The sequence below is a fragment of the Lingula anatina genome, chromosome 9 (assembly GCF_051362555.1).
Source record: "Lingula anatina isolate TDL-2025a chromosome 9, LinAna3.0, whole genome shotgun sequence".
Taxonomy (NCBI): domain Eukaryota; kingdom Metazoa; phylum Brachiopoda; class Lingulata; order Lingulida; family Lingulidae; genus Lingula; species Lingula anatina.
The window spans coordinates 7,770,573-7,795,569 of record NC_141775.1 but is presented as its reverse complement, the minus strand read 5'-3'; the positions used below and the strand labels follow the sequence as shown (position 1 = coordinate 7,795,569).

General features: G+C 35.3%; 1 protein-coding gene across 9 annotated transcripts; it reads left to right on the top strand.

The window, feature by feature from the left end:
- Positions 1–11,224: 11,224 nt before the first annotated feature.
- LOC147759856 (uncharacterized) lies at positions 11,225–24,410 on the top strand. Of its 9 annotated transcripts, XM_086995143.1 has the most exons (11): positions 11,225–12,338; positions 13,518–13,549; positions 14,313–14,345; positions 15,483–15,515; positions 16,899–16,931; positions 17,699–17,731; positions 19,112–19,144; positions 20,346–20,378; positions 20,999–21,031; positions 21,759–21,791; positions 23,599–24,410. In XM_086995143.1, exons 1-11 carry the CDS (start codon positions 12,286–12,288, stop codon positions 23,610–23,612), a joined length of 363 nt encoding a protein of 120 aa, XP_086851269.1. In that variant the 5' UTR covers positions 11,225–12,285; the 3' UTR covers positions 23,613–24,410. The 9 variants fall into 9 exon arrangements, with proteins under 9 accessions (XP_086851269.1, XP_086851271.1, XP_086851272.1 ...); XM_086995145.1 differs by lacking the exon at positions 17,699–17,731; XM_086995146.1 differs by lacking the exon at positions 19,112–19,144.
- Positions 24,411–24,997: the final 587 nt, after the last annotated feature.

Sequence of the window (24,997 nt, the reverse complement as noted above, 5' to 3'; positions counted from 1 at the left end):
CCTTTAACTCTTGCGAATATTATGCTTCTTTTGTATATTTTTGATATTTGTATATATCACTGTATATATGTGTTGCTTTTGCAGTTCCTTGTATATGCCAGTTTTATTGTGAATTTTGTGTGTATAAAGTAATACATAAATACTGTTATGAATGTATAGTTTTGAGGTACTTCATATTTTTACATTTCTATTTTATACAGAGAGTCACGAGAATGCAATAAGAGAAAAAGGTGAGTGCTACCCAACTGTAGAGCAGAGCTATACTGAAGTCAAACGTATTTGCTGTTTTATCCAATGGCATTATACAATGTAGTATATACATTTGTTAATATACCGTAGTTTACACCTTTTCTTTTTGTATAGGGAGTCACTATATAGAGAGACAATAAAACACAAGTCAATAACACATCGGAATCAGTAATTATTTAGCTGAAGAAACACATTCTCTCATCGTATCTATTCAAATGTATGCTATTTTATTCTACAGTGTGTTTAACTTGTACGGGTTTTGTAACTTGTATTTTTTGAGTATCACTGCATACATCCTTGTATATATCTGTTTAATTGTAAACTTTGTATGTATAAAGTATAAAGTAAAATTTTTTGGGGATCTTTGTATTTTTACATTTCTATTTTTATACAGACAACGCACCTACAGCAGAACAAGGTGAGTGTCTCCAAATTGCACAACAGAGACGTACTGATATTTACTGTTTTTTCCGTGTAATGCAGTATGTACATATGAGCTCAGAAACGCATTCTCACATCAGATCCATTAATATACATGTATACTATTTTCTTTTTAACACCTTTAACTCTTGCGAATATTATGCTTCTTTTGTATATTTTTGATATTTGTATATATCACTGTATATATGTGTTGCTTTTGCAGTTCCTTGTATATGCCAGTTTTATTGTGAATTTTGTGTGTATAAAGTAATACATAAATACTGTTATGAATGTATAGTTTTGAGGTACTTCATATTTTTACATTTCTATTTTATACAGAGAGTCACGAGAATGCAATAAGAGAAAAAGGTGAGTGCTACCCAACTGTAGAGCAGAGCTATACTGAAGTCAAACGTATTTGCTGTTTTATCCAATGGCATTATACAATGTAGTATATACATTTGTTAATATACCGTAGTTTACACCTTTTCTTTTTGTATAGAGAGTCACTATGTATATAGACAATGAAACACAAGTCAATAACACGTCGGAATCAGTAGTTATTTAGCTGAAGAAAAACATTCTCTCATCGAATCTATTCAAATGTATGCTATTTTATTCTACAGTGTGTTTAACTTGTACGGGTTTTGTAACTTGTATTTTTTGAGTATCACTGCATACATCCTTGTATATATCTGTTTAATTGTAAACTTTGTATGTATAAAGTATAAAGTAAAATTTTTTGGGGATCTTTGTATTTTTACATTTCTATTTTTATACAGACAACGCACCTACAGCAGAACAAGGTGAGTGTCTCCAAATTGCACAACAGAGACGTACTGATATTTACTGTTTTTTCCGTGTAATGCAGTATGTACATATGAGCTCAGAAACGCATTCTCACATCAGATCCATTAATATACATGTATACTATTTTCTTTTTAACACCTTTAACTCTTGCGAATATTATGCTTCTTTTGTATATTTTTGATATTTGTATATATCACTGTATATATGTGTTGCTTTTGCAGTTCCTTGTATATGCCAGTTTTATTGTGAATTTTGTGTGTATAAAGTAATACATAAATACTGTTATGTATGTATAGTTTTGAGGTACTTCATATTTTTACATTTCTATTTTATACAGAGAGTCACGAGAATGCATTAAGAGAAAAAGGTGAGTGCTACCCAACTGCAGAACAGAGCTATACTGAAGTCGAACATATTTGCTGTTTTATCCAATGGAATTATACAATGTAGTATATACATTTGCTAATATACCGTAGTTTACACCTTTTCTTTTTGTATAGGGAGTCACTATATATACGGCATAGAGACAATAACACACAAGTCAATAACACATCGGATTCAGTACTTATTTAGCTGAAGAAAAACATTCTCTCATCAAATCTATTCAATTATATGATATTTTATTCTATAGCGTGTTTAACTCGTACGGGTTTTGTAACTTCCTTGTATATATCGGTTTAATTGTAAACTTTGTATATATAAAGTATAAAGTAAAAGTTTTCGAGAATCTTTGTATTTTTACATTTCTATTTTTATACAGACAACGCACTAACAGCAGCACAAGGTGAGTTTACTCACGCTGTAAACTAAATGAGCTTTTACCTGTACATGATACCAATGAAACTAGATCACCCGACATGTGTTTAATGTCTAAAAAACATTAAATTGTGTTCAAGACAAGGCTAATAAAAGTTAAGCACTTTAAACTACTAAATGCTACCATCTCTTTAGTTTCCGTTCAACGGTATTTACCGAAAACAAACCCCCAAACAGAAGGTGGGTGCAGTACGTTCAACTGAATAAGTGTCATTTGTCTTCACTTATGACTTATTTATGAACTTTAAATATGTGTATACTTCGTGTTGATTATACAAGTTGCTATATCAAAGTTCACATTTTCGCTTAGCTGAAAAAATGTCAGCATGTCCTATTTATGTTTGTATTTCAAAATATATGCATTAATTTGATTTTTTTGTGGAATCACCCTTATCTGTTTTATAAAAAACGTGGTTTACTGTTCGGCTGGGAGACTGTCTTCATTTTCAACATTTCTATATCTAAGATAGAAGCATTAACCATGTGCACATACACTGAATTGGAAAGTGTCCCAGCAAGTTTTCAATTATTAAACATAATTACAAAGAGTGCTGCTCCACGTTATGCACACTGTTGGATGGTTTGTTTTCCCTTCAATAAATGTTCAATAAAATGCTCACGAATTTACTCTTTCTTTTAGGCAATGACCGGTGGCAAGAAAACGCACAAGGTTTGTATTTACCATATCTATTAAAAAGACGGCTACGAAAAATCCTGCAAGGAATAGACAACATATTCTCTAGAGTCATACTAGTTATTTTCTAATAATTTTAAATATGTTAATACAAACATTTTCCAGTGAAGTTCCATGCCCTTACAGTTGCCCAAGCCAACTTAAAAAGCATTTGAATGCCTGCCTTTTTAATGTAAGTTTGATGAATGACAGTTAGCCTCTTTGTTTTTTTACTTAACAAATACATGCAGTTCATTTGTTATACCTCCCTCACACTAGAGGCGGAAGGAGCAAGAATGCCGTCGGAAAGACAGTTCTTTGTGCGTTCCTGGATATTCGATGAGCATTCTAAACATTCCGAGTGCATTCCAAATATTTCTACCCATTCTTGTGGCCGGCCCGAATGTTTTGCTCATGTTAAAAACTTTCGAAGTGCATTCAAAGTGGAAAATTATCGAATGGCACTATGACTGCATTCTGAATATTCTCATGGCATTCCGACAGCTTCCGAAACATTCTGATCACATTTGAGGGAGAACCGAAATGGCAAGAAACTTCACTGTTGTCGTTGTGAAACTGGTAGCTCTCCCATTCTGTTTCTTTGGTACCGAAATTTAAGTTGTTAATGTCTGTTTCACTGTATACTCCCCTAACTAAAAAAGTCTCAGATATAATGCAATATGTTAAATACAGTAAAGAGAATCGTGCTCTAAGCCAATGTTTTTTGTTCAGTTTTTTTATAAAATTTAATTGATTGTACAAGCATTGAACAATGTAAACATAGTAAAAAGTCAAAGACACTTTTAAGTATTTAGCACAGTACTCTCTGGATTAGAGAATGAACATGAGAAGCCTGTGTATAGAGTCAAAGTTCTGTAACGTTTGCGGAGTGTTGGCGTTCTTTATACGGCACAAGGTAGTGTGGGGTAATTTTTGTTTGCATGATATATCCTAAGTTACCCAATTTCTGTGAAATTCTACACATCCTGAATGAGGTTCTGATCTAGATATTGAGCTTGCCATTTAGGGATCTGGAACTGGCTAGCATATAACCACCACACTGTTGCATTAGCTGAACGTGGACAAGCATTATCATGCTGAGACATAAATGAGTGGTCATGGTCCCCAAAGACATTCTATACAAAATTCTGCAAGTTCCGCTCCAGCGTTTGGATTTATTGTCCTTCTTTGAGGTTTCTTTATCACTTACAGCTCGCCTACACTATAGTAGCCACTACACCCCATATGGTGACTTATGGGATGGGCTAGGTGGGGGTGCATCCACTTGAACAAAGACAAAACATTGGGAAGTGACTTTAAAGCATCTGGCCCCGTATGCACAAAATATCCTTATCTTGATAAGAAAATTCTTAGCTGAGGAAACCCCTTAAGTGGTGTGCACAAAGTGCCTTTAGAATTTCCTAAGCCAATAATTTTCTCAAATAATAGGAATTTCCTCAACTCTGTAGGATTTCTCTTATGTGTTGAGCTATGTTAAGCCTGTGCATTGACCAATAAAATTACCTGTTACAATAGCTCACACTGGGGAATTCCTGGGGAATCCATGTTTAAAGAAATCCTTTACTTGGATATGATAGGCATATCAGTTATTATTAGAAGAGTTGAGATATGAATCGTGTAGGCCAAGAAGTTGTAACTTCTTGTGTAGGCCTAGTATTCTTCATACTCTGACAGAAAAAGAGGCGTGTCATCCAATCCCCAGGCCCAAAACTAATATTAATAATCCAGTGACATAATTACATTTTAATCAAAAGGTTTTATCTCTGTTGGCTGATACATGTGCACCCATCTCCCCTATCGGTGATAATTCTGTATAAAGGCCCCATAAAAATAATAGTTTACCATCATTGGCTGTATTCCCAGAGCTTTTAGATTGATCTATCCCCGCGGGGAGTCTTAGTAGATTACTGTCAGTTAATCCGGCTTAAATGTCCGTCCCGCCTATTACAAGTTGTAAGGGGGTTATTTACTTTCGTGTCCGCTCGGCTGACAGCTATTTAGCGTGAACCCCCAGGGAGTTAGGTCGATCTAAAGTAGATCGATCTAATATCTGGAAATGGGGTCAATGTCACCTACAAGAAGTGATTCAGTAGGGCATTTTTGGCTCATACAAAAACACATTGAACGATGCCCTCCGGACCGTCATTACATACACTAAAACATGGAACCTGCCATGAGCAAAGCTAGTAGTAACATAAATTGCAGTGCGAGGCACTCTTAGTACAGGGAGAGTCTGTTTTTGTGCATGAGGTGCACATTTGATGGGGGGAAATTTACATTATAATTTTTTTTTTATGTGAGCAGAAAAAGTAATGCGGCCGGGGATGATAAAGTAACATTTTTTTCATGGGCTCTAAAAAAGAAATAAGCCCAGCATATACTTATTTCATGACTATGGCCATTTACATGTCATCGACTTACATATTTTTAGTGTTATCTGTGAAGAAAAATTGTGGCATGTAATTCATAATATTAATATTAATTTTGATTATTAATTTCACTTTTGACCCCATGTATGCACATATTAAATACCTATGTTAATTGTATAAGCATTGATGCGTGAGATTCCGTGTTATTAGGTGGTTTTCGGGGATTTCATAAGCAACATGTCATAAAAAGTGCCCACTCAGAATTTTTCACTTTAGATATCCCTTAACAAAATAACTAATTACAAATGTAACTTCCAGAAGATCCGTAATGAAAAGTATCCCCTTTGTATCAAAACAAAAGCGCTGGTAAATCTCATGATCTGGGTAAAAATCCAAAGGTATTTTTGCGGTCTCGAAATATTCTTGGTCTTGCGACTGCCCTTCTTCACGATAAACAGCAATAATAAAAGCCATAGAGAAATAATGTTGCTGCACAGCTTTGACTACCACAAATGAATGCCACTGTGTTATACAGTCACTGAATCTAAGGACAAAATTTCCACCTAAGAGACCCAATGAGGTACCTTAAAGTTAAGGAGATATTTGGGGAAATTCTCATCTTAAGATGCTTTGTGCATACTACTTATGTTAAGGATGATCACTTAAGGAAATTCTTACGGAAATTCTTAACACTTAAGATGTTTTGTACATACGGGGCCTATTCTCTATATACCTACGTGTCCATCACTCCTCACAACGTTTAACCTGCTTTCATCTGAGAACAATATCATTGCACAGTTGTTAGCTGGCGTCCTTGCCAGAATCCCGGTACAACGTAGACAGTTCCTGGTGTTGCAGTCAAGATCCTAAGGAAGCATATTGACACCCTTTCTTCTCTGTGTGTGTTTTCCTATGGTATTCCTTTCCCAGGTAGCCGGACTCTGAAAGGGCCGGACTCTACGGCACGCTACACCGGCTCCTTCTCCATTGGGTCCGCCGGCTTCGTTCCCACGCCATCATTACGGCTTCTCCTAAACAAAAAGATCTGTGGAATTTTCACAAATGCCCTTGGGTTTGACCTTTGACCTTTTGAAGGTGAAACGGGCCAACATTTTCTAAAAAAAAAGGGTATTTTTTGCAAAAAAAAAAAAAAAAAAAAAAAAAAACATTTTTGCCGATTTTCAGAAACTACACAGAGCTAACCCATAATATTATTGGCATTTGTTATCATTAGGGTCATCTTTCATCTCCGTGAGTTTGGGGTCAATCGGTGCCTTTTCACGGGAGCAGCGGTCATTAGATGCCGAAACTGAAAACTCGCTATAATTCTGGAACCGTGATTGCAAGAGATTGATTTTTGCATTTTTTGCATTTGATAGAGGGTTTCAAGCTCAACACTGAAAGTGTCCGTTTTTTGTTTTACATACGGTTTACGAGTTATACTGTATAAAAAAAACATTGTGGTGGTGAAAATAAAATGTGCAATACGGTAATATGATGAAATCTCGAACGCCTGGAAAAGATAACGAGGTAACGAGACTGACAACTTCTGGTCAAAAATGACATTATTTCATGAAAATCAAACATCTGGAATTTCTGAGCACCTCCAATTTCATGAATTTTAACCAAAGTTACAATGGAAGTTGAATAAGAAGTCATATACTGGAAATTTGACTGTGACCTTGAAATTGACCTTTGACCTACTTTTCACCGTGGACTGAACATTGCAGGAATCGGTAAAAACCTGTTCAATTTGGCGCAGTTTTGTTATAAGATATGGAGGCCGTTGATTAGGCTAGTAGTTGATTAGCCTTCTTTATATTATCTATGTGGTTCAAATATGGTGATTTTGATGACAAAGGTAGTTGCTCATTCCCTTGGTTCTGTAAGTTATCTGCTATTAATATTGCCGTTTGTGAATCGGCAATCTCACTGTCCAACCTTAGATTGTTCCTAAGGTACCCTTAATCAAATGCTGGTCAAGTTAATCCCAGATTATTCCTTTATTTGATCTGGTTCCGATTTTCGTCCATGACTACTATACCACTGATGTTTTGGCACCAATGTGGTATCCACTCCACATACTGACGCTGTCAATGACCCTATAGTTACTTAAGGCGGGACACACGCTTCGTCGCAGGCCTCGTCTGGATGTCTGTAAACTCTGATTTGACAAGTTGAGCGGTACAGGTGAAATCTGACCTCAATAGAAAAACACGCAGTTTCAGTGTTCTGCCCAGAAACGACCATGGTCCAAAATTCATTAGTTAAACAGACGACGATGTTTTGCTGTTTACAATGGATTCCTTGTAGGTCGTCTGGTATTCTAACCTGCTAAACCAGTTTGGCGTTCAATAAGGGCCTTAAAACGCGTTTTGGTGGCAATTTACCGCTCATTTTGAAACGAATGGGTGGTTTTTGTTTAGTTGCAGCAGCTTATCCCGAAAGACAGTGGGTCCTGAACCTTGTTGGTAAGATTTCGATACATTAGATGAGGCCTCTGTGTAGGTATATCAGTAGGGGCATTACTCTATAAAACTGTGCAGGCCGTATCGTTTGGCGCAATAATCTGTCTGACAGTGTCTGTCTTTTTCTCGCCATTCTGCCACAGATTAAGAGTTTCGTAAAGCACTGCTTGGCTCATTTTACGTACTGCAAAGCCGACCGCTTGGAAGCAAAATTTCAAATCCCTCTATGCAGTAGTTGCCGACACATGGATACTTTTTTATCCATGCTTTGCCAGAGCAAGGTTTTGACCAGCCTAAAGGAGCACTACCCAATTAATTCACTGAATATGACACAACGCAGCAGCGCAACAGACATTGTAGTCAGTTAACTGGTAGCGACACACCCGACTTCACACTTCTTCATTCACATATCTTAAATGAGATCGGAGTTTTTGTTAATAAGAACGCATTTTTAGTTAAAGGGATAATAACTGTTCGTATGTGATCTATATTTCACAATAAAACATTGAAAATAACCCATAGAAATATAATGTATATTCTGTTTTACCACAAACACGGCAGTTATAGCTATTATTCTGATATCTGAGCTGATCATCGGACCATGTGACCTCCATAGACGGCTGTAGTAATCTCTTAAAATATTATAACCAAAAAAATTTAGAAGAAAAAAAAAACAGGGATTAACTTTGAATGTAGAAATGGATTCATTAACCATTGGTAAGTATGGGAAATCTGTTATTTACTCCAGGAAAATTCATTTTTTGGCCAAAACGAACAGTTATTATCCCTTTAACGGATATTTTAGAAACTGAAATATTACATATTAAATATCAAGTCTGTATATTACGTTAAAGTTAAATAATTTCAGGCTATGTTTATTGAAAAAATGTGAAAAATAATGCTTCTAGCGTTCAAACCAAAAGTGACGTAAAGAGTAATGTTTCATAGATGAAACATTGGATGTGACGTGTTTGGAAACAGTTCCAATGATTTCAAAATTTCAAAAGTAAATGCCTGCTGCTGAAAATACCGCACGTGTATATAGAAAACTAAACTTTTGGTAAAATTCAACTGGTGAAGGATGGTAAAACTGGGTCGTAACTGTTAAGGTAAAGTACGTCGCTGCTTCATGTTAGTTAAATGTAAAAGTTTAATGTATACTTTGCAGAATATAACCAATTTATCTACTAGGGTGCAGATATATTCTCGGTTCACTTTCTTTCTGTGGACTTTAATATGTTAAACGTTGTTACGTTTCAGGTACGAAAATTGCACAAGTCGAAGATGGAGAGCAAAAGTAAGTGTGGATGGTTAATTATACTGCTCAAAAAGAAAGAGAACTCTTAGAAAATTACTGTTGAATTATATAAAAAGCTAAAAATATTAACTGTCAACCACCGCTTTATAGAATTGTGCATTGTATTTGAACTTATCAATTATCATTATGCAAATGGACATAAAAAGGAAGGGGGTCAAAATATTTTTGGTATCATGGCTGTCTGTCTCTTCTAAGAGCTTCTCTATCGAGTTATTAATGTTTAGAACTTTTTTCTACTGTATGTTTATGTAAGTTAGCAATACGATGTGTTAACACTAGAATCCACTTTGTAGTAGATTGTGGAAATTCCCAATTCAAACTCAGGTCATGTATTCCTACTTTTAGTGGACAGGTGTGCTCTTTCGGGCTACATTAATATTCACGCACTCACATATTTGTTTTGAATTGATGCAAATGTAAAATGTAAAATTGCACCAAAACAGAAGAAAGTCCTGCTTGGGGCACTGCCGTAATAATGACCGTAAAACTAAAACCATGTATCTTATAATTTTCAAACTAACATAAAAGTTATTGTTAAAGACTGAAATACGGCTTTTATTGAAAAACTAATTTGATTGGATTGTTTTTCTGGGAGTAATGTAATTTTGTGGAATGTCAAATTTCCAAATATTGACATTTTCAATGTAAAGCTTAAAAAACCCTGGACATAAAACTGTTTGGTAGTTATATGGTATAAACTTCCATGTTGCGTTTAGTAGTAATTTAAATTGGTGGTGATAATGCTGTTAATCATCGTGTCCGAAAGATAATTACAAAAAGTTTAATAATTGTCAAATGCAATGAGCTGAAAAGTAAATTTACACGCGTTCATATGATCGTTAGTATAAAAAGTGGTTTTGAATTTATGCACTACTGTTAGAATTGCTTATTAACACGTGGTGCTTTTTTGTTCTTCACTCAGTATGTATTTTGGCCGAATTGGTATTTAATCCTGTCTCTATCAATGCATTTTTTGTTATGTACAAAGTGGGCTTGTGTTGGGGATGAAATGATATTTTCTCAGTTTCAATTACATTATTATTATACGTTAGTGCGCATATAACGGTAAACCTAGTAAATGGGCATTAATTGCATAAATCTTAAATTGCGAAATCAATTTTTATAAATCTATGTTTGCATTAAGTTAAAGAAGTTTTGTATTCTAAACCCTAAAGTGTCTACATGATTAATATTTTCAAAAGTTAATGTTGATATTTATTATTTCATTGTAATTTGCAATCATGAATATTGTTAGCACTATCATTATGCATAATAGGGCAACTTTAAATTCTCATTCTTTTATACTGATGTTATTAGTACGCCTCTAATGACAAACGAAGTGCATATGAGAGTTTAATTGCAAATATTAAGCCAGTAATTAAGTATACAGCTGAGCTCTTCTGTCCTCCATTAATGTATAACCACAGAATCCTTACAGACTGATGCAACATGCGTCCATATTTCAGCTCAACGGTGCCATTATATTCCAGTAGTGTTCAGAGGTAAATATATTGGCGATTTGCATAGTTGTTACATAAAGTATAATGAGCATTTGTAAGTACATGTGCTTCTGGCGGATTTGCTTACGATCTCGAGTTGCTGTTTTTTTTTTGTTTTTTTTTTTTCTCCTTAATAATATACTTAAGTCTACGTGAAATTGGTGACTAAGCGCTGCCTCTATAAATAAAACAGGATGTGTTTGTGATGGGTGCATCTGTTTTAGGATGATATATGTATATGTATAAGGGTTTTTGTTTAAAGTAAACCCACGTACAAGACTGTGCGTAATAGAAATTTTCTTGCATTCGTTATGTATAATACAAAACCAATGTCTTGTGTAACAGTAGTATGGTATTCCAAAGATGTTTGATTTTTGTTGTAGATTTTATATTATTAGACAAGTGTGTTCCTGTGGCACCCGTGCTCATAGATATTCATACAACTACGATACGATGTGTAAACACAAGAACCCACTTTGTAGTGGATTGTGGCAATTCCCAATTCAAAATCAGGTCATGTATTCTTAATTTTAGTAGACAGGTGTGCTCTTTCGGGCTACATTAATATTGACGCACTCACATATTTTTTTTTGAATTGATGCAAATGTAAAATGTAAAATTGCACCAAAACAGAAGAAAGTCCTACTTGGGGCACTGCCGTAATAATGACCGGAAAACTAAAACCATGTATCTTATAATTTTCAAACTTTCATAAAAGATATTTGTAAAAGACCGAAATACGGCTTTTATTTAAAAACTAACTTGATTGGATTGTTTTTCTGGGAGTAATGTAACTTTGTGGAATGTCAAATATCCAAATATTGACATTTTCAATGTAAAGCTAAAAAGCCCCACGGGCATAAAACCGTATGGTAATTATATGGTATAAACTTGCATGTTGCGTATAGTAGATAATTTAAATTGGTGGTGATAATGCTGTTAATCATCGTGTCCGAAAGATAATTACAAAAAGTTTTACAATTGTCAAATGCAATGAGCTGAAGAGTAAATTTACACACGTTCATATGATCATTAGTATAAAAAGTGGTTTTGAATTTATGCACTACTGTTAGAATTGCTTATTAACACGTGGTGCTTTTTGTTCTTCACTCAGTATGTATTTTGGCCGAATTGGTATTTAATCCTGTCTCTATCAATGCATATATTTGTTATGTACAAAGTGGGCTTGTGTTGGAGATAAAATGATATTTTCTCAGTTTCAAAAAAAATTTTTATTTCACGTTAGTGCGCATATAATGGTGAACTTAGTAAATGGGCATTAATTGCATAAATCTTAAATTACGAAACCAATTTTTATAAATCTATGTTTGCTTTAAGTTAAAGAAGTTTTGTATTCTAAACCCTAAAGTGTCTACATGATTAATATTTTCAAAAGTTAATGTTGATATTTATCATCTCATTGTAATTTGCAATTTTGAATATTGTTAGCACTACCATTATGCATAATAGGGTAACTTTAAATTCTCATTCTTTTAAGCTGACGTATTAGTACGCCTCCAATGACAAACATAGTACATATGAAAGTTTAATTACAATTATTAAGCCAGCAATTAAGTAGACAGCTGAGCTCTTCTGGCCTCCATTAATATGCACTCACAGAATCGTTACAGACTGATGCACCATGCGTCCATATTTCAGCCCAACGGTACCATCCACTCCCGGTATTGGTGAGAGGTAAATATATTGGCGATTTGCATAGTTGTTACATATAGTTTAATGAGCATTTATAAGTACATGTGCTTCTGGCGGATTTGCTTACGAATTCGAGTTGCTATTTTTCCTCGTTATACATAAGTCAACGTGAAATTGGTGACTGAGCACTGCCTTTATTAATAAAACAGGATGTGTTTGTGATAGGTGCTTCTGTTTTGAGGATGATATATGTATAAGGGTAAACTCACGTACAAAGCTGTGCATAAAAGAAATTCGTGCATTCGTTATGTATGATGCGAAACTAATGTCTTGTGTAATTAGTAGTATGGTATTCCAAAGATGTTTGATTTTTGTTGTACAGTTTCAGTACATAGGTGAGTATAAAATGTGCTCATGAATGCCTGCGCTACTGTCGAAATAATTTAATACGTACGTTTGCCAATGCGATGTGTAAACACTAGAACCCACTTTGTTGTGGATTGTGACAATTCCCAATTCAAACGTAGGCTATGTATTATTAATTTTAATTGATAGGTGTTGACATGCTGTTTCAGGCTACATTTATATTCATGCACTCACAATTTTGTTTTGAATTGATGCAAAGGCTATCATATTTCGGCTCAATAATAACATTCAACACCGACAGTGCTAAAAATATCGGTGTTTTGCACAGTTGTTAAATGTTGTTTAAGAAGCGATTCCAAATGTATGCGCTTCTGTAGGATTCGTTTACAAACACGTGTTACTGTTGATTTTCACACATTTGTGTTACGCAGTGCAACATTTTTCAGCCAATCTATATCAAGCAACAGAAATAAATTAATTAATTTAAGTTAAAAATAAAAAAATGAAATCGATTTTGATGGAAATTTTGCATATTAGACGAGAGAGATATTTTACATTTTAATTTTTGACTAACAGTTTTGGATTGAGTGTGAAAAGATTTCTAATTTGTTATTTCTAACGTACACATTGGGACTTTTTTCTCTCATAAGCTTCCATCATTAGTGTACTTTTAGTGGCGTACACGTGGCGATTTTTTGGGGTTTCCCAAAAACCATGTTGGAGACGTTCTGTATTCCAGAGAAGAATGCATTTGGTTTAAGATTTATATTATAAGATAGGCGTTTTCCTTTGACATCAATGTGTATATTTTTTTCACATTTTTTAAGTATTGATACAATATACATCTATTTTCAGCCAAACTGCACCAAGCACCACAGATCGACAGGGTAAATACACTGATATTTTATTATGTTGTTTGTATAAATAGCGCTTATGAATGCAGGGGCGGATCCAGGATTATTTGAAGGGGATGTCCGCAGATGCAATGTCAACACTTCTCCCTTGACGTGGGTATTTTGGTATTTTAAAGGGCTAACGATGACATTTGGTCAGTTTAAAACTATGATTCAGCATGTCAAAATTCTAATTTCAAGAGGGGACCTTTATTGTGATTTTTTTTCAGAAATCAAAGGGGATGTGCGTCAGGATGATCTTCAATTCAAAACACATTTGTTTTGATTGTGAAAAGATGGCTGTTTCAGAATCTCGGTTACTTGGTTTATCACTGGGTATAATTGTAGCAAAACATCTAAAGACACATGCAGTTTGACACTGTCAGTGAAACGTGTAAAATTGTATGATAAATAAATTAAATTTATTTCTTTATCTAAAAATTCTTCTGAGCGCATTATTTTGGTCTCTCATCTGAGTGTGAAAAGTTGGTTGTTTCTAATTTGTTATTCTTAACGTACACATTGGGACTTTTTTCTCTCATAAGCTAGCTTCCATCATTAGAATACTTTTTTAGTGGCGTGCACATGGCCATTTTTTGGGGTTTGCCGAAAACCATGTTAGAGGATTGTTGTATTCCAGAGAAGTATGAATTTGGTTTAAGATTTTATTATAAGATAGGCGTTTTCCTTGACATCAATGTATATTGTTTTTTTCACATATTTGTTAAGAATTGATGCAATATACATCTATTTTCAGCCAAACTGCACCAAGCATCACCGGAGCAACACGGTAAATACACTGATCTTTTTTTCTGTTGTTTGTATAAATAGCGCTTATAAATCGGGGGTGGATCCAGGATTATTTGAAAGGGATGTCCGCGGATGCAATGCCGACCCTTCTCCCCTGATGTGTGTATTTTGGTATTTTAAAGGGCTAACGGTGACATTTAGTCAGTTTAAAACTATGCTTCAGCAAGTCAAAATTCTGATTTCAAGAGGGGATCTTTGTTGTGATTTTTTTTTCAGAAATCGAAGGGGGTGGGCGTCAGTATCATCCTGACGCCCCCCCCCCCCATAAATCCGCCTCTGTGAATGCATGCGCCACTGTAACAAACAGTAGCTAATGAAGGCATGACCCTCTTTTGTTAGTCAGTAGAATTTGTTTTTTTCACGAAATGATAATCATATTCTGTCCTTAGTTAATGCATATGTGGCCTGGGATGTTTCAAATGTGCCCCCTTGCCAAAATGTGTTAAAAAAGAAAAAGAAAAAGAAATGTCAGGCATCAATTTGTTTTGAATTGAAGCAAATGTAATCACATTTCGGTTCAGTGATAACGTTCACCACCGACAATGATAAAAATATGGTTGTGTTGCACATTTGTTACATATAGTTTAAGAAGTGGTTCCAAGTGCATGCGCTTTTGTGGGATTCATTTAAAAATACGTGTTGCTTTTGATTTTCACACAGATTTGTTACACAATGTTACAATGTTCGGACAATCTGTCCCAAACAACACCATGCTTCATTAAAAAATAAAATAAAATAACGAAACGGATTTTGATGGAAAATTTAATTAACACTCTTGTTTTGATTGTGAAAAAAATGGCTGTTTCAGAATCTCAGTTACTTGGTGATCACTGGGAATATTTGAAGCAAAAGATCTAATGACACATGCAGTTTGACACTGTCAGTGAAACGTGTAAAATTGTATGATAAATTAATCGAATTTATTTCTTCATCTAAAAATTCTTCTGAGCGCATTCTATTGGTCTCTCATCTGAGTGTTAAAAGTTGGTTGTTTCTAATTTGTTATTATTTAACGTACACATTGGGACTTTTAAGATAGGTGTTTTCCTTGACATCAATGTATATTATTTTTTTCACATATTTGTTAAGAATTGATACAATATACATCTATTTTCAGCCAAACTGCACCAAGCACCACCAGAGCAACAGGGTAAATACACTGATCTTTTTTCTGTTTGTATAAATAGCGCTTATGATTGCAGGGGCGGATCCAGGATTATTTGAAGGGGATGTCCCCGAATGCAATGTCGATACTTCTCCCCTGACGTTGGTATTTTGGTATTTTATAGGGCGAACGGTGACATTTGGTCAGTTTAAAACTATGCTTCAGCAAGTCAAAATTCTAATTTCAAGAGGGGACCTTTATTGTGATTTGTTTCAGAAATCGAAGGGAATGTGCATCAGGATGATCTTCAATTCAAAATACTTTTGTTTTGATTGTGAAAAGATGGCTGTTTCAGAATCTCGGTTACTTGGTGATCACTGGGAATAATTGTAGCAAAAGTTCTAAAGACATATGCAGTTTGACACTGTCAGTGAAACGTGTAAAATTGTATGAAAAATAAATTAAATTTATTTCGTTATGTAAAAATTCTTCTGAGCGCACTCTTTTGGTCTCTCATCTGAGTGTGAAAAGTTGGTTGTTTCTAATTTGTTATTCTTAATGTACACATTGGGACTTTTTTCTCTCATAAGCTAGCTTCCATCATTAGAATACTTTTTTAGTGGCGTGCACATGGCCATTTTTTGGGGTTTGCCGAAAACCATGTTAGAGAAGTGTTGTATTCCAGAGAAGTATGAATTTGGTTTAAGATTTTATTATAAGATAGGTGTTTTCCTTGACATCAATGTATATTATTTTTTTCACATATTTGTTAAGAATTGATACAATATACATCTATTTTCAGCAAAACTGCACCAAGCACCACCGGAGCAACAGGGTAAATACACTGATCTTTTTTCTGTTTGTATAAATAGCGCTTATGAATGCAGGGGCGGATCCAGGATTATTTGAAGGGGATGTCCCCGAATGCAATGTCGATACTTCTCCCCTGACGTTGGTATTTTGGTGTTTATAGGGCGGACGGTGACATTTGGTCAGTTTAAAACTATGCTTCAGCAAGTCAAAATTCTAATTTCAAGAGGGGACCTTTGTTGTGATTTTTTTTCAGAAATCGAAGGGGGTGGGCGTCAGAATCATCCTAAGCCCCCCCCCCAACCCCATAAATCCGCCTCTGTGAATGCATGCGCCACTGTAACAAACAGTAGCTTATGAACACATGACCATCTTTTGTTAGTCAGCAGAATTTGTTTTTTACGCGAATTGATAATCATATTCTGTCCTTAATCAATGCATATGTGGCCTGGGATGTTTTATATGTGGCCACTTTCCAAAATGTATTAAAAAAAATGTCAGGCATCAATTTCTTTTGAGTTGAAGCAAATGTAATAGTATTACGGTTCAGTGACATCAATGTATAATAATTTTCTCACATATTTGTTAAGAATTGATACAATATACATCTATTTTTAGCCAAACTGCACCAAGCACCACCGGAACAACAGGGTAAATACACTGATCTTTTATTCTGTTGTTTATAATTGTATAAATAGTGCTTATGTATGCAGGGGTGGTTCCAGGATAATTTGAAGGGGATGTCCGCGGATGCAATGCCGACCCTTCTCCCCTGACGAGGGTATTTTGGTATTTTAAAGGGCTAACGATGACATTTGGTCAGTTTAAAACTATGATTCAGGAAGTCAAAATTCTAATTTCAAGAGGGGACCTTTATTGTGATTTGTTTCAGAAATCGAAGGGGATATGCATCAGGATGATCTTCAATTCAAAATACTTTTGTTTTGATTGTGAAAAGATGGCTGTTTCAGAATCTCGGTTACTTGGTGATCACTGGGAATAATTGTAGCAAAAGATCTAAAGACATATGCAGTTTGACACTGTCAGTGAAACGTGTAAAATTGTATGAAAAATAAATTAAATTTATTTCTTTATGTAAAAATTCTTCTGAGCGCACTCTTTTGGTCTCTCATCTGAGTGTGAAAAGTTGGTTGTTTCTAATTTGTTATTCTTAACGTACACATTGGAACTTTTTTCTCTCATAAGCTAGCTTCCATCATTGGAATACTTTTTTAGTGGCGTGCACATAGCCATTTTTTGGGGTTTGCCGAAAACCATGTTAGAGAAGTGTTGTATTCCAGAGAAGTGTGAATTTGGTTTAAGATTTTATTATAAGATAGGTGTTTTCCTTGACATCAATGTATATTATTTTTCTCACATATTTGTTAAGAATTGATACAATATACATCTATTTTCAGCCAAACTGCACCAAGCACCACCGGAGCAACAGGGTAAATACACTGATCTTTTTTTCTGTTTGTATAAATAGCGCTTATGAATGCAGGGGCGGATCCAGGATTATTTGAAGGGGATGTCCTCGAATGCAATGTCGACACTTCTCCCCTGACCTGGGTATTTTGGTATTTTATAGGGCGAACGGTGACATTTGGTCAGTTTAAAACTATGCTTCAGCAAGTCAAAATACTAATTTCAAGAGGGGACCTTTATTGTGATTATTTTTCAGAAATCGAAGGGGCTGGGCATCAGGATCATTTGTTCAGTTTAAAACAATGATTCGGGAAGTCAAAATTCTAATTTCAAGAGGGGACCTTTGTTGTGATTTTTTTTCAGAAATCGAAGGGGTGGGCGTCAGAATCATCCTGAAGCCCCCCCTCCACCCCATAAATCCGCCTTTGTGAATGCATGCGCCTCTGTAACAAACAGTAGCTTATGAACGCATGACCCTCTTTTGTTAGTCAGTAGAATTTGTTTTTTTCGTGAATTGATAATCATATTCTGTCCTTAATCAATGCATATGTGGCCTGGGATGTTTCAAATGTGGCCCCTTGCCAAAATGTGTTAAAAAAGAAAAAGAAAAAGAAATGTTAGGCATCAATTTGCTTTGAATTGAAGCAAATGTAATCATATTTCGGTTCAGTGATAACGTTCACCACCGACAATGATGAAAATATGGTTGTGTTGCACATTTGTTACATATAGTTTAAGAAGCGGTTCCAAGTGCATGCGCTTTTGTAGGATGCATTTTAAAAGACGCGTTGCTTTTAATTTTCACACAGATTTGTTACACAATGCTACAATGTTCGGACAATCTGTCCCAAACAACACCATGCTACATTAAAAATAAATAAAATAATGAAACGGATTTTGATGGAAAATTTGATGAACACTCTTATTTTGATTGTGAAAAAAATGGCTGTTTCAGAATCTCGGTTACTTGGTTTATCACTGGGAATATTTGTAGCAAAAGATCTAACTACACATGCAGTTTGACACTGTCAGTAAAACGTGTATAATTGTATGATAAATTAATCGAATTTATTTCTTCATCTAAAAATTCTTTTGAACGCATTCTTTTGGTCTCTCATCTGAGTGTTAAAAGTTCGTTGTTTCTAATTTGTTATGTTTTAACGTACACATTGGGAGTATTTTTCTCTCATAAGCTAGCTTCCATCATTAGAATACTTTTAGTGGCGTGCACATAGCCATTTTTTGGGGTTTGCCGAAAACCATGTTAGAGAAGTGTTGTATTCCAGAGAAGTGTGAATTTGGTTTAAGATTTTATTATAAGATAGGTGTTTTCCTTGACATCAATGTATATTATTTTTCTCACATATTTGTTAGGAATTGATACAATATATAACTATTTTCAGCCAAACTGCACCAAGCACCACCGGAGCAACAGGGTAAATACACTGATCTTTTTTTCTGTTTGTATAAATAACGGTTATGAATGCAGGGGCGGATCCAGGATTATTTGAAGGGGATGTCTACACTTCTCCTCTGACGTGGGTATTTTGGTATTTTAAGGGCGAATGGTGACATTTAGTCAGTTTAAAACTATGATTCAGCAAGTCAAAATTCTAATTTCAAGAGGGGACCTTTGTTGTGATTTTTTTCTGAAATCGAAGGGGATGGGCGTCAGTATCATCCTGACACTCCCCATAAATCCGCCTCTGTGAATGCATGCGCCACTCTAACAAACAGTAGCTTATGAACGCATGACCCTCTTTTGTTAGTCAGTAGAATTTGTTTTTTTTTTTTTTTTTTTGTTTTTTTGCGAATTGATAATCATATTCTGTCCTTAGTCAATGCATATGTGGCCTGGGATGTTTCAAATATGGCCCCTTGCCAAAATGTGTTAAAAAAGAAAAAGAAAAGTCAGGCATCAATTTGTTTTGAATTGAAGCAAATGTAATCATATTTCGGTTCAGTGATGACGTTCACCACCGACAATGATAAAAATATTGTTTTGTTGCACATTTGTTACATATAGTTTAAGAAGTGGTTCCAAGTGCATGCGCTTTTGTAGGATTCATTTAAAAAGACGTGTTGCTTTTGATTTTCACACAGATTTGTTACACAATGCTACAATGTTCGGACAATGTAGGATTCATTTAAAAAGACGTGTTGCTTTTGATTTTCACAAAGATTTGTTACACAATGCTACACTGTTCGGACAATCTGTCCCAAACAACACCATGCTTCATTAAAAATTAAAATAAAATAACGAAACGGATTTTGATGGAAAATTGAATTAACACTCTTGTTTTGATTGTAAAAAAATGGCTGTTTCAGAATCTCGGTTACTTGGTGATCACTGGGAATATTTGAAGCAAAAGATCTAATGACACATGCAGTTTGACACTGTCAGTGAAACGTGTAAAATTGTATGATAAATTAATCGAATTTATTTCTTCATCTAAAAATTCTTCTGAGCGCATTCTATTGGTCTCTCATCTGAGTGTTAAAAGTTGGTTGTTTCTAATTTGTTATTATTTAACGTACACATTGGGACTTTTAAGATAGGTGTTTTCCTTGACATCAATGTATATTATTTTTTTCACATATTTGTTAAGAATTGTTACAATATACATCTATTTTCAGCCAAACTGCACCAAGCACCACCGGAGCAACAGGGTAAATACACTGATCTTTTTTCTGTTTGTATAAATAGCACTTATGAATGCAGGGGCGGATCCAGGATTATTTGAAGGGGATGTCCTCGAATGCATTGTCGATACTTCTCCCCTGACGTTGGTATTTTGGTATTTTATAGGGCGAACGGTGACATTTGGTCAGTTTAAAACTATGCTTCAGCAAGTCAAAATTCTAATTTCAAGAGGGGACCTTTGTTGTGATTTTTTTTCAGAAATCGAAGGGGGTGGGCGTCAGAATCATCCTAAGCCCCCCCCCCCAACCCCATAAATCCGCCTCTGTGAATGCATGCGCCACTGTAACAAACAGTAGATTATGAACACATGACCATCTTTTGTTAGTCAGTAGAATTTGTTTTTTTCGCAAATTGATAATCATATTCTGTCCTTAATCAATGCATATGTGGCCTGGGATGTTTTATATGTGGCCCCTTGCCAAAATGTATTAAAAAAAAAAAAAAAAAAAAAGAAAGAAAGAAATGTCAGGCATCAATTTGTTTTGAATTGAAGCAAATGTAATCATATTACGGTTCAGTGACATCAATGTATAATAATTTTCTCACATATTTGTTAAGAATTGATACAATATACATCTATTTTTAGCCAAACTGCACCAAGCACCACCGGAACAACAGGGTAAATACACTGATCTTTTATTATGTTGTTTGTATAAATAGTGCTTATGTATGCAGGGGTGGATCCAGGATAATTTGAAGGGGATGTCCGCGGATGCAATGCCGACCCTTCTCCCCTGACGTGGGTATTTTGGTATTCTAAAGGGCTAACGATGACATTTGGTCAGTTTAAAATTATGATTCAGGAAGTCAAAATTCTAATTTCAAGAGGGGACCTTTATTGTGATTTGTTTCAGAAATCGACGGGGATGTGCATCAGGATGATCTTCAATTCAAAATACTTTTGTTCTGATTGTGAAAAGATGACTGTTTCAGAATCTCGGTTACTTGGTGATCACAGGGAATAACTGTAGCAAAAGATCTAAAGACACATGCAGTTTGACACTGTCAGTGACACGTGTAAAATTGTATGAAAAATAAATTAAATTTATTTCTTTATCTAAAAATTCTTCTGAGCGCACTCTTTTGGTCTCTCATCTGAGTGTGAAAAGTTGGTTGTTTCTAATGTGTTGTTCTTAACGTACACATTGGGACTTTTTTCTCTCATGGCGTGCACATGGCCATTTTTTGGGGTTTGCCGAAAACCATGTTAGAGAAGTGTTGTATTCCAGAGAAGTATGAATTTGGTTTAAGATTTTATTATAAGATAGGTGTTTTCCTTGACATCAATGTATATTATTTTTTTCACATATTTGTTAAGAATTGATACAATATACATCTATTTTCAGCCAAACTGCACCAAGCACCACCGGAGCAACAGGGTAAATACACTGATCTTTTTTTCTGTTTGTATAAATAGCGCTTATGAATGCAGGGGCGGATCCAGGATTATTTGAAGGGGATGTCTACACTTCTCCCCTGACGAGGGTATTTTGGTATTTTAAGGGCGAACGGTGACATTTAGTCAGTTTAAAACTATGATTCAGCAAGTCAAAATTCTAATTTCAAGAGGGGACCTTTGTTGTGATTTTTTTCAGAAATCGAAGGGGGTGGGCGTCAGGATCATCTTGATCCTTTTGTAGGATTCGTTTGCAAAGACGTGTTGTTTTTGATTTTCACACAGATTTGTTACACAGTGCTACAATGTTCGGCCAATCTGTCCCAAACAACACCATGCTACATTTAAAAAAATATTTTAACGTACATATTGAGACTCTTTTGTATCTCATAAGCTTCCATCATTAGAATACTTTTAGTGGCGTGCAATATTTGCAGCAACGGTATTTGCCCATTGCTTCCTCTGTATGAAAATCTTAACGCTGCCAGATGCAGAGACGTTCTCCAGCAGAACCTGAAGCCGTTCTCAAAAGGGATGTACAGAGGCAATTTTAGATTGCAACATTACAATCCAACTCCCCACACAGCCTGCTTATCCGACAAAACAACATTCAGCTGATGCCACAGCCAGGAAGAAGCCCAGATGGAAACCCAATTGAGAACATGTGGGACGAACTTGGTCGTGCTATTCAGAGGAGAAACCCTCCCCCTGCTAATCTAGATGAACTGCGAGATGCCCTTCAAGATGAATGGACCAGAATTCCTCTCCAAAGAGCTGTAACTCTAGTTCACAGTATGCCACGCCGTCTGGCTGCCATTATTCAAGCTCGGGTGGGCATACCCGCTATTTACAATATAGATTAATAATGAAATATGAAGATGTTTCTTGACAACCCCCCCTAATTTCATATTAATTGTCTATCATAGTATATATTTATGTTTAATTTTTCACTTGGTACTCAGGGCCGAAGCCTGAGCAAAATGCCAGGGGGGCAGTAAGCGGACACGAGGGGGCGAAGCCCCTGAGGGGGGAGGGGATGCCCCCCTACCAGTGTGGAAAATTCTAAATCCCAGGGTGGGCACCTGCCCCCCCCCCTCTTTTTGGGGGCATGAGAAAAAAAACACTAAATAAATTAACGCTTTTTGTCACATTTGCATTGGTTGTTTCTCCTTGACTTGACCAATCATCCAGCTTCACATATTTAACAATATAAACCGTATTAATTTGGTAATATCAATAATGATGAAAGAAACAGGGCGATAGCAACCATTTTGGGCAAGAGTGTATATGCCCAAGTCCCTCATGGTCATTTACAAAGTGGGCTTGGTTTTGGGATGATATAATATGTTTTCTTTCTATTGCAGTTGAATTTGAAACGTCTTTTCTTCTTCTAAGCTCGCGTTATTACCTACTGGTAGTACATTTATATCACTTTTTTATTTGAGGACGATATGAGTTTTTTCCTTTGTTTTTAATTCTAACGCACGTACACTGTGGCGTGCACATGAACATTTTATTTAATTCGTTAAAAAAAGTAACCAACGCTGTTCGTTAGACAAGTGTAGTATTGTCTTTAAATTACAGTATTACAGAGGCTAGGTTTGCACCTTTTACGTCCATTTATTTTCATTCACAGATTTGTTACGAATTGATGCAACATCTAGTGCCTGTATTTATCAGTTCGCTTATTGAGTCTTGGTGCCCTTTTGTCACTGTTTCTCGACACTGTGCATACTTCTTGGTGGAATTGATAACATTTGGACTTTTTATAGACATGTTCCTTTTTTCAGACCCGGTGCAGTAGGAGGCGGTGATACTAGAGATGATTCCAAGAATAGTAAATGATAACTCCGCTAAAAACCTAGGAAATGTGACACTGAGTGGGCACCTCATCCATCGAACTTGACTCCCCTCCCCCTGAGATTTTTATCTGTTGGGGTATCTCAAGGATAGTGTTAACATGTACCAGAGCAAACTCAAACAACTGATGAACTGCAAGCAGAAATACAGTTAAAATTAGGGAAATCGCGAAAGAGGCTAGTGTTGAAAAAATTGATGATTTTTGCGGCGTCTTCAAATGTGCTTCTATTGTACGGTAATTAAGAGCATATTTAAAAAACAATATAACTTTTGAGCAAAGGAAGCGAGATAATTGAAACTCTGAGGAATGATCTTGCACATTAATAAGGTGAAATCCAGTAAATTTCTTAAAATTTGATGCACGTTTGTAGGATTTACTAAAACTTTATGGTTTCTGTTTTGATTTATTTAGTTTCCCTGTACTTTGTTCACATTAAGCCACTGCTTTCTTCTGCATCTAATGTGTTGTTTTAAGTTTTTAGTGTATATTTTTTTCTGAGTTACAAAACAAAAACGAGTATACAGGGCAGAATTGAATTATGTATGCTTTTTAAGAAAGGGGCCATTAGAATACCCAGATATATCCAATCACTCCCTTGATTCTCCTTCGTGTTTTAGTTAAAGGCAGTTGAGGTATGTTACTGATTTCTATAATCATATTTGCTGTTGTTTAACCAAAAACCTTTTCTTGAAAATGCAGATTAAAAATTATTTCCCTCCTGGGTTTTGTCAAAAGTTGAAACCATGGTTAAGTTTTTAAGACAAACTAAAAGCTATGTACTCGTACATGTAGTTTATTTATGGATCGTATACAACACCTGGATCTTCCAGTGACTTATAAAACAGCTACATGAACCACAATACACAAAAGACACTCTTTGTAAGTGCACTGATAATCAGTATATATTTATAGTTTTAACATTGTACAAATGATTTGATTTTGCGTGGCATGTACAAACAATATCAATACAGACGGCGGACCGCTGGAGGTAAAACGTAGTAGGGCTAGTTTTTTTACCAAGAGTGTACTGGTATTGTCATTCATTCTTTAAGGCCTACGGATGTTCGGCATAAACAAATATATTTGGATGTATAGGATACAATATACAAAACAAGGTTATATTATTAAAAAACTATATTAACGTGTATACTAGGTTATATTGCATGTATATTAATTGCTCCATTAATTGAACCGAAATCTAAAATGATAGTAATGTAGATGTTTTACTAGTTTTTAAAGCCTAGGTCACACTGCGCTTGTAACCTTTGGCTACTTTTTAACAGTCTCAGTCACAGGAATGATGTCATACATGTAGGTTTTAAAGTGGT

Excerpts from the sequence above, each read along its gene's own strand:
- LOC147759856 (XM_086995143.1), top strand. The coding sequence starts at position 12,286 with ATGCGTCCATATTTCAGCCCAACGGTACCATCCACTCCCGGTATTGGT. Across the intron at positions 13,550-14,312 it reads AAGCACCACAGATCGACAGG|CCAAACTGCACCAAGCATCA; the intron begins GTAAATACACTG and ends ATCTATTTTCAG. Across the intron at positions 19,145-20,345 it reads AGCACCACCGGAGCAACAGG|CCAAACTGCACCAAGCACCA; the intron begins GTAAATACACTG and ends ATCTATTTTCAG.